The sequence below is a fragment of the Magnolia sinica genome, chromosome 6 (genome assembly GCF_029962835.1).
Source record: "Magnolia sinica isolate HGM2019 chromosome 6, MsV1, whole genome shotgun sequence".
Classification (NCBI taxonomy): domain Eukaryota; kingdom Viridiplantae; phylum Streptophyta; class Magnoliopsida; order Magnoliales; family Magnoliaceae; genus Magnolia; species Magnolia sinica.
The window spans coordinates 103,979,772-103,996,771 of NC_080578.1; the positions used below are offsets into that span (position 1 = coordinate 103,979,772).

The 17,000-nt window shown below is 41.3% G+C and overlaps 2 protein-coding genes across 3 annotated transcripts in view; one reads left to right on the forward strand and one right to left on the reverse strand.

The window, feature by feature from the left end:
• The window catches only part of LOC131249376 (uncharacterized), a 56,813-nt gene extending 44,366 nt beyond the window's left edge, over positions 1-12,447 (forward strand). For both annotated transcript variants that reach the window (XM_058250123.1, XM_058250122.1), the window contains one exon: positions 12,135-12,447. In XM_058250123.1, coding sequence (XP_058106106.1) covers positions 12,135-12,167 — 33 coding nt within the window. In that variant the 3' untranslated portion in view covers positions 12,168-12,447. The remainder of the gene's footprint in view (positions 1-12,134) is intronic.
• Positions 12,448-14,652: 2,205 nt separating this feature from the next.
• Positions 14,653-16,732, reverse strand: LOC131249381 (chlorophyllase-2-like). Its single transcript, XM_058250127.1, has 2 exons — positions 16,425-16,732; positions 14,653-15,880 (listed from the first exon to the last, which is right to left on the reverse strand). Exons 1-2 carry the CDS (start codon positions 16,692-16,694, stop codon positions 15,182-15,184), a joined length of 969 nt encoding a protein of 322 aa, XP_058106110.1. The 5' UTR covers positions 16,695-16,732; the 3' UTR covers positions 14,653-15,181.
• Between the last annotated feature and the right edge of the window lie 268 nt (positions 16,733-17,000).

A 17,000-nucleotide genomic window follows, 5' to 3' on the forward strand; every position in this document is an offset into this window, starting at 1 on the left:
AAGTTTGTGAGAACCAAATCATAGTTCTAAAACTTTGTGACTTGACATGAAATGCTATCAAATCAACTCGGCTCAATAGGATTTCTAGCTAGGATTTGTTAGGGTAATTTAGATTGATTCAAGGACAAATGCAATTTAGATTGAAAATGTTTTTGAAACCTGTAAGCGGAATACTTTCATAATATTTGAAACATCTCTTCCTTTTTAGAATTTCGGCCATACCAAAGTGTTAGTATAGCTTAAATCCCTTTCTAGCCGGGCCACTAAGAAACTGACAAGCAAGTCTAAGTTTTAAAACTTTGTGACTTGACAAAAAATGTTATCAAATCAACTCGGCTCAACAAGATTTTTAGTCAGAATTTTTTATTATACTTACAGCTACTGATTCAAAGACAAGGGCAATTTATATTGAAATTGTTTTCAAAATCTATCAGCAAAATACTTTCAGAATATTTGAAACATCTTTTCCTTTTTAAGATTTTGGCCATACCACAATGCTAGTATAATTAAAATCCCTTTCTAGCCAGGCCACTAAGAAACTGACAAGCAAGTCAAGTTAGTCTTGGGTTGGCATTAACCCAATCATAGTTCTAAAACACGGTGACTCAACTCAAAACTCAGCCGAGTCAGCTTGACTTGACAGGATTTCTTACCGAGTCACTAAGAAACTCGTTTACTCGGTTCTGACTTGCCAAGGCTCATCGAGTCAGCTCACCCACTCGGTTTTCGTGATAGGGCTTAGCATGACTCAAACCTAAGTCACTCATTAAATCTAATGGACTTTTAAAAAAATAATAATAATAATAACTCAAAGTAGATGGCGACATTTGAACGCACAACCTCACAAACGACGTGCAAGCAACTTGCCATGCAAGGTTTTCATTGTAAACGAGGCCATCAGTCTAAACTACGTGCAAGCAACTTGCCATGCAAGGTTTTCATTGTAAACGAGGCCATCAGTCTACACCCCGTTCTTCACAAAACATGGAAATTGGGGAAGCGGATTGGCTGGTGTACCACACACCAGCTATCTAGCTGGTGTATTGACGTCAGCAAATTTTGTGGGTCCCATCACGAGGTATTTGTTATATCCAAACCGTCCATCCATTTGGCGAGCTCATCGTACGTGTGAGACGAGAAATAAGACATATCTAACGATCAACTGGACCGCACTGAAAAGTCAGTGGGGGATTGAACATCTACCATTGAAACCCTTTTAGGGTCACAGAAGTGTTGGATCAATATGCAATTTGTTTTTCTTCTTCATCCAGGCCTTTTGGACCTAATGAACGGATTGGATGGAAAATAAACGTTATGGTGAGTGCTACAAATTTTTAACGGTGAAAATCATTATCCCCGCTGCTCTTTGTGGTGTGGTCTGGTTGATCTTTGGATATGATTATTTTTTGGATAATGCTGTAAAATGATCGCGAAAAATGGATGAACCGTGTGAATATAATAAATACATCATTGTGGGGCCATGTAATTTTGATCTCCTTTGAACCGTTCGTACAACTCGGAGCTCGAAGAGCATCAGCGCTCGTCTTCGCACGACACGCACACACACCAGCTATAGCCAATCCGCTTCTAGAAATTGGTACGTCAATGCACGTGAGACAGGAAGGGAGAGAGAGATATACTTTTGGAGAGGGAAAAAAAAGAAAGAAAGAGAGAATAAAACCTTGTGTGGGGATCAGCGGATTAGGTGAGACCCTGGATCCAGCAAGGTAGGTGGGACCCCTGACTGTGGGACCCACTGTGATGTATGTAACTACATCCATGCCATCTATCCATATCCAAAGCTTATTTTAGGGCATGATTCAAAGAACAAAGCAGATCCAAATGTCAGGTAGATCATAATACAGAAAACAGTGATAATCGACCATTAAAAACTTCTTGTGGGTCACAAAAGTTTTGGATGAAGCTGATTTCGTGTGATCTTATCGACAGGTTGGACGGCAAATAAATATTCCGGAAATCCCCATGGAGCTTTTAATGGTGGGGATTCAATCTGTGGTATGGTCCACATAAGATTTGGATCTGCCCATCCTAAAATAAGCTTTCAAAATGGTTGGACGGTATAGATTTAAGGCACATACATCACTGTGCTGCCTTGATTTTTATTTATTTATTTATTATTATTATTTTTTGTATGGCATGTTCGCAGCTGCACTATATAATGAATGGCACAGATTATTACACGTGTTATTTATTAATTTTAGGTAGGTTGTTGAATTTAAAGCTATTTTATTGGCTGAAAGAGATGTTCATGGCGTGGACCACGAGCGGATGAATGTGTAACTAATGATCCAATTTCCTTTTTTGTTTTTTCACCCCCTCGTTTTGGGGACCACTAATCGGATGGTGAGGATCATCCCATTGGATTTGTATTCTTTAACATTTCCCATGCAAAACAGGGATAGTTAGATGGCTAGTCTGATTTTCCACGTGTGCTGCTGATAGATAGTAGCTGAAACGGATTCTTTAGTAATAAAGAGGTACGTCGAATTGTTGATTGAACCTAGTTTTGTGTAAAAAACCTTTTCAGTGTCAGAATTAAAGACAACTGATCTGATGGTTAATATTAGTCGAGCTATTGATGTAATGTTTGCATGGTAGGCCATGAAATGCAAGTTGGACAAAACCAATAGCCTAATTCCATGGAGATCCTGACCAATGTATTCACTATTCATGCATGTCCACATGGTTTTGTTTTCAGCTTAATCAGGTTATTTTTATTTTTATTTTTTCTACTATTTTAGAACATGGTCTCAAAAATTAAGCAGATCCAAATATCAGGTGAACCACACTACAGGATAGAGTGTGGTCTTGTGTGGCCGTGTCAATCAATTGAACGGAAATATCGATAAGGTGGGCCTCGCTTCCTAAAATTTTACAAGTATTTTTCATTCATCCTAGCATCATTCTTATATCTTTATCTTTCCCGTTCTTCTTACCCTTATATAAAATTTTCCATCTCTACAATCATACTAGGTTTCACCCAATTCTGTCAATGAATTATCATGACCAACCTCGTCTTTAAATCACATTTAAAAGTTCTTTTATTTTCTAAAAAAAATAAATTTAAAAAATGAGTTTAATTAAGTTTGTCCAAACCCAAACTGTAACAAAGTGCAATTCCTTCAGTACAAATAACACCAGCCGTCCGTCCACTTTTAGAAAGAGAAATGATCACGTACAGCTGAAGGTGGACTTTTGCATTCTTTTCCTTCAACAAAATCAAATTCGTAGAATATCCATAGCCATCCGAATGAAGATCACCTGCTTCATTGGGTGGGCCACACCAGTACAATATCATACCATCGGTTGTGCATTAGATGAAGAAGTGGGCGTTCTCGTACATACGTATCCTAGCATTCCGAACACACAAAGATGGAGCCATAGACAAATACACGTGTACATCCATCCGCATGCATTGGACTATACTTCTTCAACAGGACATCTTGGGTGGGACCCACTTGTATATATCTATATAAGGCCTTATGAACATCATCGATTGTCCTAACATCCAAAAATACATCATCACATCCATCCATCACTATTTTACTCAAGATCATGGTAGGTTTTGAGGTCCATTCCTGTGTAGCAAGAAAACCCAACCAACAGCTGACAATCAATGGGCTGCTAGGATCATCTGACTTGTGATATTTGGGAAATGGGGCTCGTCGACAGTAGGGCTCCATAGAGCAACGGTCCAGCTTTCTTGCACACGCCGCATGTGTGGACAGAGTATTTTATAAGTGAAATATAGCATTCCTCCCAAGCCGACCCCAAGGAAGAAAATCTCCTACAACCAGTAGGCCCCAGAAGAGTCCTCCCAAGTAGATCCAGGACAAAGGTGGAGGAGCTACCGAGAAAAAGATAATCACCTACCACGGAAGATTCTGCTCCCAATTAGAGGGAGCCAAGCCGAAAAATTCTCCCATAGCCTCGGAGGAGATTTCTACTACCCCTGTCTCGAATGGTGCCAGAGACAGAGATACCCTAGGCCTCGTGGGCCAAATCCATGTGGATTTATCTCCATTCTTCCTCCCCAGCCCCTCGGGTAAATCGGACCAATTTCATAATGATCAACTTTCGGAAGCCATGATAGCAGCAGAACAAGACACGGAAGTTGTCATGGAGCTCAGAAGTGGGGACAATGCAGACAATCTCCAACCATCTAATGTGGCTAGGAGCAACAACATAGGGAGATTCTTTCTCCCGGACCATTCCTTGACCAGTTATATTAACTCTTGGAGAGGTAGAAAGTGAAACAATTGCAACAGGGCCGTCAACTTGGGTAGTGTTTCTGATGGATAGCTTCCTTATGTGGAATGTGAGGGGAATTGTTAATTCTTCCTCAATCAGACATGTGAAAATGCTCATTAAAACCTATAAACCTGCGATAGTGATCATCATCGAGCCTATGATCCCTGAATCTAGAAGAGTTAGAACGGGGTTGAAGCTGGGCTTCCATTGTTCCATTTCCAATGCTGCTGCTGGTGGAAAGATCTAGGTTTTCCACCATTCCACAATCTCCATGGACACTCTATCTTCGTCAAATCAATTTCTAGCCTTCAGGGCCAGACTCCCCAACATAGATACTCCCCTATTCTTCACGTGTCTATGCCAAATGCTCATATTTGTGTGGGAGGGAATTATGGGCTGATCTGGTGTGTCATGCTAACACAAATACAGGGCCCTGGATGGTGTGTGGAGACTTCAATTAATGCGGTCACATCCCAATTAGAGTGAATAGGTGAAAACTCGTTGGTGGCCGGTCTTAGCTCTATGGAATTTTCTGATGCAATTAACCAAGCTAATCTAATTGATACAGGCTTCTCAGGGAGCGCTTTTACTTGGTGCAACAATAGATGGGGATGTAATAGGAAATGGGCTAGGCTTGATAGGGCCCTTTACACTACTGCTTGGTTGCATCTCTTCCCGTCCTTCCATGTCCAACACTTGGTGCACATCAACTCCGACCACTCCCCTCTTCTCATAACCTCTCCTCTTGCCCCTCCCACAGCCCCCGGCTGTTTCGTTTTCAAAGAATGTGGACCTAGCATGAGGGATTTCAGACTACTGTTTCCAATGCCTGGAAATTCGAGGTATTCATTAATCCAATGATTCACCTCCTGTGCAAGATGAAGAACACTAAGGCTACATTGAAGGCTTAGAACAGACAGGAGTTTGGCAACATATTCAGCCAAATCAAAGCAGCCAATGAGCGAGTGGAACAACTAGAGCAAGAATCGATTCTCAACCCCTCCTCCCAAACTCTCTCGAACTTGGACACGCGGAAGCAAATCCTTAATCGTCTGGAGAATCTGGAAGAAATTTTCTGGAAACAAAAAATCTAGAAATAGGTGGCTCAAAGAAGGGGACCGAAATTCAAAGTTCTTCCACACTTCCACCATCAACTGCATAAGAAAAGCTCAAATCAGAGAAATTCAACTTCCAAATGGGACCGTTATAAATGACCAAGCGTCCATTAAGAGTGCAGCGGTTGATTTCTTTAAGCTCCTTTTTACGGCAGAAGAAACGGCTACAATAGGCGACTTCATCAACTCAATCCCCTTGTCTCCCCCGAAAATAACACATTCCTCATGGCGCAGCCATCAATTGAAGAAGTGAAGATGGTTGTTTCTGCTATGCCAGCAGACGGCACGCCGGGGCCTGATGGCCTCTCAAATGCCTTCTTTTCAGCATGTTGGGACACTGTTGGGGTAGACCTCCATCGAGCTATCAAATTTCTCTTTCAGGGAGGTATGATTCCAAGAGCTTTCTCAGCTTCCCTGCTATGTTTAATCCAAAAAAAATCGGCTCCTAAATTATTTTCTGATTTTGGTCCTATAAGCCTTTGTAATTATGTATACAAGGTGTTTTCCAAGGTGATTGCAGCTAGGTTGAACTCCATCCTTCCTATGCTAATCTCTAATGAACAAATGACTTTTGTCCAAGGGAAATCTATTGCGGATAGTATATCTTTAGCCCATGAGTTGTTTCGAGACATTGGCAAGAAAGTCCGGGGAAGCAACGTCATTTTCAAGATTGATCTAGAAAAGGCCTATGACAGAGTTAATTGGTCCTTTATCAAGGCGGTGCTTCATAGGTTCAGTTTCTGTCAGTCTTGGATTGTTTTAGCTGAAAAATGTTGGTCAAGGGCCTGGTTCTCGGTGCTCCTTAATGGCGAGACCTTAGGCTTCTTCAAGTCGGAAAGAGGGCTTCGCTAGGGAGATCCTCTTTCTCCCAGCCTCTTCGTTTTGGTCATGGAAGCCCTTAGCAAGGGCCTTTTGCATCTATTCAATTCTAACGCCTGCCAAGCCTTCAGAACAAGTAGAGGGAGCATGCCGATCTCCCACCTTCTTTTTACAAACGACACGACCATTTTCATCAATGGGAGCAGCCCATCAGTCAGAAACTTAATGTCCTTTCTCCAAACTTTCAAGGATGTGTCAGGCCTCAAAATCAATGCAGCTAAGAGTAGCTTGATTGTTTCCTCCAAAATGACAGCAAGGCGGGTTCGTTGCATTGAAAGGGTGTCGGGAATCTCGAGGGTTGCGTCCCCTCTCCTTTTCCTGGGGGTCCTTATAGCCGAAGGAAGAATTAGATCTTCCACACTTTAGCCGCTAGTAGACAAATTCTGGCTCGCATTTCAGGTTGGAAAGCGCACTTCCTAAACCAAGCTACGAGGATTACTCTCATCAAGCATGTTCTCTCAAGTATCCCTGTCCATACCTTAGTAGCGATTGAAGTCCCAAGGAAGAGGCTATCAGCCCTTGAAAAAGGTTTTGTGGACTTCTTTTGGGGTTGGAGTGAAGGGAAGAAAAAACTGCATTGGGTTAACTGGAAGAAAATTTCAGCTCCATCCAAGGAGGGCGGATTGGGTATCAGAAACTTAAGAGAGCCCTCAAATTAAAGAGGGCCTGGACAGTCTTTTTTTACTAAAAAAACAGCATTTGGGCTAGATTTATGAGGTCCAAATATGGCGTTAATCAGATGTTGGATAGCTCCGACCCACGTCAATCGGACTCCCCTTCTTGGAAGCAAGTTAAGAAACTCCAACATCTCGTCCAAGACAACTCTCGAATGTTGCTGGGGGTTGGTAATGGTAGCTTTTGGTGTGACAATTGGACAGGGCTAGGCCCCTTAAAAGGCTGGCTTCCAACCAATGTTCCTCCCCTTCCCCACGATCTGAAGATTAAAGATGTTATAGGCCCTGAAGGCATCCTTCACGCTGCTCGTTTCCCTAATATGCTCCCTGATTTCGTTCGACATCACATGCAATCTGAAGGGCTGGCGCTGAATCATGGGACTGATAGTGTCATTTGGTCCAAGGAAAAGTCGGGGATTTTCTCCACTAGATCGGCATGACACCTCATTAGGTCCTCAGACCAGGTGCGTAACTAGGCCAAATGGGCTTGGCACCCGCACCTCCCTCCCAAAATAGGTATTTTTTCGTGGAAGATTCTCAATGGTGCAGTCCCAGTCAACATCAACGTAAAGAAGAAAGGTATCCACATGGCCTCCTCCTGTGTTTGTTGCTCGTCTATTAGCCGATAAGAAGAATCCCTCGACCACCTCTTTGCCAAGGGAGAGATTGCGTTCTCCATTTGGGCCCATTTCTCTGCCATCCTTGGTGTCTCTTTCCTTCCGAACCAATCTGCGGGGGGTAGAGCATCCCAATGGTGGGCGATTGCCAAGGATACCTCTACGTTGGGAGTCCTTAGAGGGCTTTCCCCAGGCCTTATCCTCTGGAAAATTTGAAAGGCCAGAAACGAACATCGTTTTGAAGACTCCCGCTCCAGAATCGCCCATGCCATCTGCCAGGTCAGGTCCTGGTTGTTCCACTTGTCCAATGTGTTCCCCCTTCCGGCGTGTAAATCCCAGGAAGACAGGGAAGCGGTATCTGACCTTCAGCTAGTTCCAGGGAGAACTTCCCCGCCCTCATTGTCCTTGGTAAAATGGATCAAAACACTTAGGGGCTAGGTGAAACTTAATGTGGATGGCTCGTCTAGGGTTAATCCGGGCCCTTCTGGGAGTGGGGGTGTGTGCAGAGACAGTAAGGGTGCCTTCATGTTTGCCTTCTCAAAAGGCTATGGCATGGGATCGAGTTTTCAGGCGAAGATAAAGGTGGTTATTGATGGCCTCAAATTTTGCAAAGAGATGGGCCTCACCCACATCGAGGTGGAAAGCGACTGTCAGGTTGTGGTTGGCCTTTTATCTACAGCAGGGAACCCTCCTTGGAATGCTTTCTATTGGAAAAACCAATTTCAAGCTCTTAGAACCTCGCTGTCTATTTCAATCAAGCATATCCCCAGAGAAATTAACTCTGTTGCGGACAGCCTAGCCAGATGGGGTAGCTCTTCTCAGAAGTCCAAATTCATCAATTCGGCGTCCGACCTCCCTCTCTTCGCCAAAGGGGAGCTGGTCCTAGATAGGATAGGATTAAGGATGTTCTGAAACTCCTAACTTTTTCCTGATTTTTTTTTTTTCTGTTATATGATAGGAGGGCTTTTGGGATGGGCCTCCCGAATGTGAATTCTTGTATAGCAGGGGGTCTTAGCTTTTATTTTGGCCTGAGCCCCCACTTGGTGTTTTTGTAAGCTCAATTCTCCATGTCAAAAAAAAAAAAAAAAGTGAAATATAGCATTCGGCAATGAATGATTTTCATGAGCCATTTTGTAGAATTGAATTCGTAAATTTCTAAAGAGTCCTGGTTTTGTTTGGAATCTCCTCATATGGTACGTGTCCATATGGCACGTGAGAACGATCTAAGCTTTTTGAAAATGAGGCCTATTTATCTCCTTGCCATGACCCAAAATTCAGGTCTGTCTAGTCTCAGGTGGACCACACACCCCAATCGATTGTCTTTACCGCCCATTCTTTTTGGAAGGAAAATGGACTAGTGTTTCGTGAAAAAGCTGGCAAGTTGGTTTCAACTTTCAAGGCTCTTTTTTTCTCAAATGGAGGAAAAGAGTTTCCACAAAAACCATTTTCATTTCCATGTTTTCTACATTTCCAAACATAGGCTATACAGTTTCGAAGCTTTAAAGGCACATTTCACATTTCTTGTTCAAATTATTATCTTAAAATAAGAAGGCTCGAAATGAATTCAATTGTACTCCATTGAGTATCCATTGGGTAGTATTTTTTTATTTTATTTTATTTTTTTAAAATTTTTTTAACATGCACTCTCACACCTAGTTGGGAGAGATTCAGCTTTATAGGTGATCTCTAAAGATCCTAGCTGGGATAGATTCAAAGACCATTGCAAATTCGGTTAAAGATCCTAGTTGTCCCAGTTCGTGGAAGATTTGGTACAATCTGGGAGAGATTCAGCTTTATGGGCGATCTCTAAACCTCATTTTTAGCCACATTTATCGAGAGGGGAACTCGGTTGCGGATGCTTTAGCCAGGATGGCTAGCGAAGGATGCCCAAATAGAATGTATAACTCACGACCCAACCTTCCGAGACTAGTGCGCAGTGTACTAGCCATTGATAATATTGGCATTGGGACAATTAGGCATCAGTAGCTGGGGCATCAGATTTTATCCTCTTTTTTTTTTTCTTTTCCTTCCGAGGAAGTTTTTGTGCAGTTTAAGTTATATAATGGGAGAGATGGAGAGATGGTGGAGAGATCTACACAAAGAAAAAATGGCATTGCCATATATCTCTGTATGTCTTTTTTGTTTTCCTTGATCGTGTGGTTAGGTTTTTATTTGATGATGGCGTTGTGGAGAGAATTTATTTTTGTTTTTTTCAAATAAGAAGGGATTAAAAGAGGGGAGGCATGAAAGGATATGGTAATCCAGAGATGCCGTTGGGATTAAAACCATGTCTCATCATTAGCAGAATGTAGTAGAGTTGATATTGAGATATTTTGTGTTATATTTGTGTGATTCTCTCCCCTCCCCCCCCCCCAAAAAAAAAAAAAAAGTTATATGATGGGAGTGGTCCGATCCTTTTTGTTGGGACCTTCCCGAATGGTTGTAAATTTCCAAATGGAATGAATAGGATTTCACCACAATGGGTACTCAAACCCACGAGGACTTGTTGATACTCTTGTGGGTCTCTGGCATAAATAAACTATAGAAATTTGTGATAGTATTCAGTGCATGGCCTGTGATATGGCATTTGTGCCAGATCCAGGCTGTTGGATGCACCTTGGCCCAGAAATCAGCTAAATCTAGTCATCAGGTGGAGACAAAGAAGTCACGAGATTACCACTTTAAGTGCCTGTACATCAGGTGTGTTGTTTTATCTTCTTGTTTTGCCCTTGACTTCAGTTCATGGAGCTTCAATCATTTTATGTATTATACAAGAGAAATGCTCTAGTACTGCTCCTAAAGCAATATAATTTATAGCACTTCTAGTTGCATATGGACACTTAGACAATCCATTTTCTTGATCTAGATCATCCATTAGGTCTAACATAAGTTTCATGTGCTGCCATGCAAATATCACACCGGTCCGACAATCCTAACCATCTGATTGTAAGCCTTTAATATATGGACGGTCTAGATGATTTCCATAAAATAGGACCAATCAACAATTTGATCAATATATTTGTTGGCACCGTCATAGATTGCTTATGACTACAAGTATGCCATCCTAAGCAAACCATCCATGGCTTAGGAAAGGGATGGCCACAAAAATAAGGATAAAGCAGGGATGGATTGGATCATCCTAATAATCCATGTAATTTTTGCATGGTATACCATAAAATGTGCTTTGGACTTGGATAGTTCTGATAGATCTATCCTGATCTGCATAATTTTTGCATAGTAGCCCAAATGAGACTAGCCTCACTGTAATTTAGTGCTATGAGACCACTGGAGCGTTTCTCATTGTACAATGCTTGATCAAGAATATCCCTAGCTTGGGTTCACAGTTTGTATAGGTGGACCGATGGTTCAGTGATCCAAACTATTGAATGATGTGCTTCTGTGTGGATGCAACATGTACCATTGAAATTATGAACCTCTCTGTGGATGCAATATGTAGACATTGAGTCATTCGCCTTTTAAGCTTGATCGAATATGTGCAGTTGCCAGTGTTGTCAAAATCCTACGATTGACGATTTATAATTTGAGTCGAATCTTAAGCAAAATGATTTGAATCTCACATTTGAATCCCTTTTTGTATGAATCTTACAATTTTATAATTTGAATCCTAGGGTTTACTATTCAAATCCCGATTTGTGATTCAAATTATACCTGTTCTCTTCTATTTTAAGCTTCACTTGGCTTTCCATTTTATAACTTTGAATTGGTGGGGGCTTTAAGAATCATTTAGAAAAAAACCTTTAAAAAATCATTTAGAAAAGGTAAATTATTTTATTTTGTATAAGAGATCAAATGATATATATTCTCTTCAGTGTTAAATCACAGGGATTTTATTTTATTTTATTTCATTTTTTTAATGATTTCTTACTTCTTAATTGGTCAAAATGCCAAATTGATGTATGACTTACCCAGAATGTTTTTATGGATGGTTATAATCATATTGACTTAATATGTATTGTGGAATGATGGTTAGAAATCAAAATTTTTTTTGTGTCGGTCTACATAATCAAATGCCACTTTTCCAACGTGATTCTTCATTCAAGAAATTTAACAAGAACATAAATTATTAAAGGATCCTTACATGTTTTAAGGAAAATTTCTTGAAAGATCCTCTAACACTATCATGACATGGTATTACTTGGTGCATATTGATGGCAAAAGGATGATTGCTGAGTTTTTAATTTTGTTTTTTTTTCTAATTATTCATACTTTTTCATATTTTAAGAAAATCATAAAATATCTTACGACTAATGATACGATTTGTGATTCGATACTATTCATCCCCTATTACAATTTGTGATACAGTAACAATTTTGACAACATTGGCTGTTGCTGTATTTTTTTGACCATCCATTTAGTGGCAACTAATTGAAGAACTATGCTTGGCACATCCAGAGGCCCATCATACCAATTGGTTGGATCGCTGAACCATGGGCACTACTAGCAGAATCTGAAAACCACTTGAGCTTACAGTAGTCATTCTTGGCTTTTAAGCATTAGAAAATACTCTCTCTTTTCCCCATTTCTCCGAATCACGTCATGATGCCATCTTGTTTCAGGGATCCGGAGGTCCTGGATGTAAGTGCCCATGAACTGCTTCCACGTCTCTTCAAACAAGCTGCCGTTAATCACAGCTAAGGCCACACTTCAGTTCTTAGCTATCCGATGGGAAAGAACAGTAGGCCCTCTGAGAGTGAGGGGAGTGGCTTTTGTCCCAGAGAGGGAGACGAAAATGTCATGCCCGAGTTGCATTGTCATTTGATTTCTGGCTCTGTCAGGAGAATCATACACCGGTGCCTTTTGGAGTTCTTATCCATGCATGGAAAAAGGTACTGTGAATTTTGAACTAGGCTTGAAATGGTTTTTGAAGCTCGTCTTGATTGTACACTCTCAGATCCAAGCTCGGCCATGTCAGATTATCCAAACCAAAAACAGGGGTCGGCTAGCTCACATTCTTCTTCCTTCATCATTCGCAGCGGGCAGCCTACCGTCAGGTGTTAGGAGCGGGATATGTCAAGGGGTCTTTTTGCTGGTGGTGGTTTTTGGCTTGCTTCTAGTCTCAGCTCAGGTGGCTGAGTTCTTTCCAGCTTTTCTCTCTTTTGGCAGCTGCGGTTGGGCTGTTTCCTCGGTTTCTAAAGTGTTGCCCGGCTGTGGGTCTGGCAGTTTGCCTAGCTTCTCCTCTTCTCTAGGCCTTCATTTTGGTTTTCCTTTTTCCTTTTCTCCCTTTCTAGCTTAGCCTTGTATACATCCTCCTTATGATAGGCTGGGTCCGATTCCTTTTTGTTTGGACCCGCCCGAATGGCTGTACATCCCATTTTCCAATTAATGAAATGATAGTGGATTGGTTTTAAAAAAAAAAGAAAAAAGGTTATGTTGTGTTTGAGTTCCGCAAATTTGCATACGTGACTGTTTCAAAAGGTAAAATACCAACTTCTGGAAGGAGTGGCTGTGATTACGTGTGTGATTGGGGTCGTTTGGGGTGTGTGGACAGGGATCTCCAAGGGGATGTCTGTGTCCACAGATGGGGTTGTCTTGGAAATAAATTACAATGTATGTTGAGTTTTTGTGCTTGGATGCGTGGAGTGGTTCCATGGATGTTTGAGATTGTGTTTGGATGCATGGATGGGTTCTGTGGATGTTGTGTTTGGATGCAAGGATGGGATGGTCGTGGATGTGTTGAGAATGTGTTTGGATAAGACCGGAAGTTATTTTCCTGTAGTATTTAAAAGAGCATGCATGTATTGAAGAGGTGATTTATGGCACATGTTCCAACGGGGCACATGTGGGCTAGATCCAGGCCCTATAATATTCAAGTGGATGTTGAGATTGTGTTTGGATGATTCCTGGAATTTTTATTTTTATTTTCTTCCCTTGAAGTATTAAAAGTGCATGTATTGAAAATGTGATTTATCAGACACGTGCACTAGTTCTGGCCCTGCAATAATTGGATTTGTGAGCACTCCTGAAATCCAAGCCATTTAATGTTAGGTGCATTGAACAGGGTACAGTTGCAATAGGGATGTGGAGCATTTCTATGGAAGTCTTTATCCATAGACAACTGCACTCCAGCGTCCCCCAGGCTACATTGCAATTTCTGTGGATGGTATTTTTGGTGCAACCAAATGCAGTCGGGAGTTAATTGGCTTACTCAGTTGTGTTTGGATGGGTGTAAATGAAATGTATTTGAAATCCAAATATTCTGTTTGGATGGGAGTAGGGAGGAATTGAAATGCATTAGATATTTTCAATATATTTGTCAAATTAACTTTAATATATCAAATTAACGTGCATATTTAATATTTAATGGAATAATTGTAATAAGCCTATTAAAATATATATTTTAGCAAAAAATGAAGAAATTTCAAGCCTTGGGCAAGTCATAAATGTAAGGATTACAAATAAGCAATTTGTCAACATTTTTTAACCATTCATCTAGATCGCTAACCTTTAAATGGTTTGGATTATTTTATTGTTGTGATTTTTGTAATGTAGTTGATAATTGGATTGTTTTAGAGTATTATGAGTGTATTCTCAGTACCGCAATATATGCATATTAGCACTCTTGTTTACTCGTGCAACTCTCCAATGAAGCTCAAAAAAGCATTTAACCTCGTTTACTTTCAAATCCTCAGTAAGAGGATTTCGTTTATTTCCATTCCATTTCATTTTTTATGCATTTACTCCCATCCAAACATATCCAATTCCTCCCATTTACCTCCATTTAATCCCATCCAAATGGTCCCTTAAAATCTCTCAGACATGATTCCTGTTTAACTAAAAATGAGATGCACTCATTTTTAAGTGGCTGCTAAACAGGGTCATGCATGCATGTGGAGTTCCCATTAGGTTTGGTACAATACATCGTAATGCAGTGCTGTTTTTTTAAGCCATTGTAGCCATTGGATTTGGTCCCATTGAAATAATCTAACCATTAATAACATGTGCCTCACTGTGGATGGGTGATCCCCAATTAAAAGGTTGAAATATTCGGATCATCCGGACATGACCAAAAATCCAACAGACATTAAGAATGCAACCGAATGGATTGGATCAGATCTCTCCAATAAAAGGTAGTCATTACTAACAAATACTTCATAAGAAATCTTATTCCACATTTCAATCTTACCAAACGAGAGGAAAATCAAAGGAAATATATCTCACATTCACACAAGGTTTACCCTTAATACAGAAGCATTAAATAAGCCCAAATGATAAATGAACTCATCCAGCAACACAAGTGGTTGAGCAAATTAACCCTAGAAGAAGCTACCTCCTTCCCACCGTAGCTACTTGATAGGAAACCTGTACAAGTGGGGCCTGTGGATCGACAATCCAGACCATTGGTCTGTTGCATCCGACCATGGATTGACCATAAAGTCCCAGCCACTGATATTTGTTCAAAATGAAAGGTATCGATTGTCCTACCAAGGAGACTTTTGGTCCATGTTCCATCCACCACCGGGTGCAAAAGACCAATGGTCTAGATCATCATCTAGCGTTTGGTTTCACCAAATATCAAGATATTTCATGATTGATCAGTCTAATTTGGCGCAAGATATCATGAAATTTCACAATATTTCGTGCAACCAAACACACCCCAAACCTTCTATTCTTTATCATACTCTACCGGATTAAGCTCAACTGGTGCAATGGAAGGGTCAGCTAGAATAGCATTGAGGTAGCTGCTGTCACCGTCGGAGTAGGCCTTGAGAAATGCAACCATAATCCCACCTACAAATCTCCTCATGGGCTCTATCTTCTTAGCATTCTTGCAAGCGCAGCGGGCCAACGAATCCAATCCTATTGGTATTTTATCATCCAACATGTCCATGTGGCCGTACTCGGTCGCGACCAAATGAAAACGCGGCGGCTCACATTCATTGTAGAATTCCTTGTGGTTCAAGCCTTTGGGTGCGCAAGCAGGGAACAAGGGGCACTTCTTTTGCTCTCCCAAGCCCGTCCCGACCACCAGAACTGGGATCCCACCGACGTCGAAAGAGCGTGGGACGTAGGTGAGGATTGGGGGATCGAGTTGGTGTCCTTCGCTGGTTCCGGCGACAGGGTCGATGCCCATCAGGAGGGAGAATTTGAGTGAGGTCTGACCATTGCCAAGTGCGATGGAGAAGGCGGCCCGGCCACCTCGGCTATGGCCAGCGATAGCGAGCTTGAGTATGTTTGCTTGGACGTTGTTTGGGAGGGAAGATTGCAGGCCTTGGGATAACCAGTTGAGGACTGCAGAAGCTGCTTTGATCTCATTATTTGCAGAGGTGAGGTTGCAGATCAAACCGTCGCAGAGGGAATACAACTGCGAGAAAGTTCGTGCAATCAGTTGACAGCATGCAAGGTCGGATTTTGATTTTTTTTTTACTACCAAACATGCTATAGGGAAATACTAAGGTGACCAACTCATCAGGTATAGGCCATGTTAGGAAGAGAGTATTTGACAAACCACACCAAGAAAATATTTTTTTGGAAAGAGATTTTGACATGTAGCAACTTCTCTTAAGGCCTAAAGACAAATAACAGCCTTTTAAAAAAATAAAAAATAAAATGAATACAGTCAAAACTCACTCTACTGCTGATTTTTGGGACAAAAAACTACACTGTTAGGTTAGCAAAATCTTTTTACATGACAATATTACCATCTCAATTCCCCTAAATACAAATCTAACCCTAATTATATAACGGTCTACTATAAAAACTTGGCCTCATTCAAATAATTATTAAAGTTAGATATGAAGATCGAGTCAAGCCGAGTATTTGGGTATTGGAAGCATGGTCCAAAGAGGGTCAGTTTGTAATGATTTTTGTAAAGAGTTGCATAAGATTGAGGGGAAATGTAAATAAACCTGAGGTGCAACTGCGATGTAGCCGTGAGAAGCGACGTGTTGGAAGATGGCAGAGTAGCAGCTGTTGGTGAGACAAAAGCCATGGAAGAAAACCAACACTGGATATTCTCCTGCTTCTGTTGGAGTGCTGATTAACAGAGGTTTTGGAGGTGATGAGCTTTCAGGAGCCTCCAATACCTTTACATTCAGCTTCCCTTCTTCGAACACGCTTTCAGGAGCCTCCACTACTACCTTTACACACAGCTGCTCTTCTTCAAACACCTTTGCCATTCTCTCTCTCTCTCTCTCTCTCTCTCTCTCTCTCTCTCTCTCTCATTTCTTCATGGATGAGAGAGAAGTGAATATATGGCAGCTGGGTCTTGATAGAATGTGGGGCAGCCCATTGCAGCTACCATGTGGGCCCACAGATTTATTACATGTGATATCTCTGCATGTTAGCTGACTAGCTGTGATAGTGGGCCCCACATTCTATCGGAATGGTTTATGTTTTGCATGATTAGTTTTGGGTCGGTTGTTGAATTTAAGGGCGTGTTTGGGCAGTGGGATTAGAAGGGATTAGGTGGGATGGGATTCATC

Excerpts from the sequence above, each read along its gene's own strand:
- LOC131249381 (XM_058250127.1), bottom strand. The coding sequence starts at position 16,694 with ATGGCAAAGGTGTTTGAAGAAGAGCAGCTGTGTGTAAAGGTAGTAGTG. Across the intron at positions 15,881-16,424 it reads ACATCGCAGTTGCACCTCAG|TTGTATTCCCTCTGCGACGG; the intron begins GTTTATTTACAT and ends ACTTTCTCGCAG.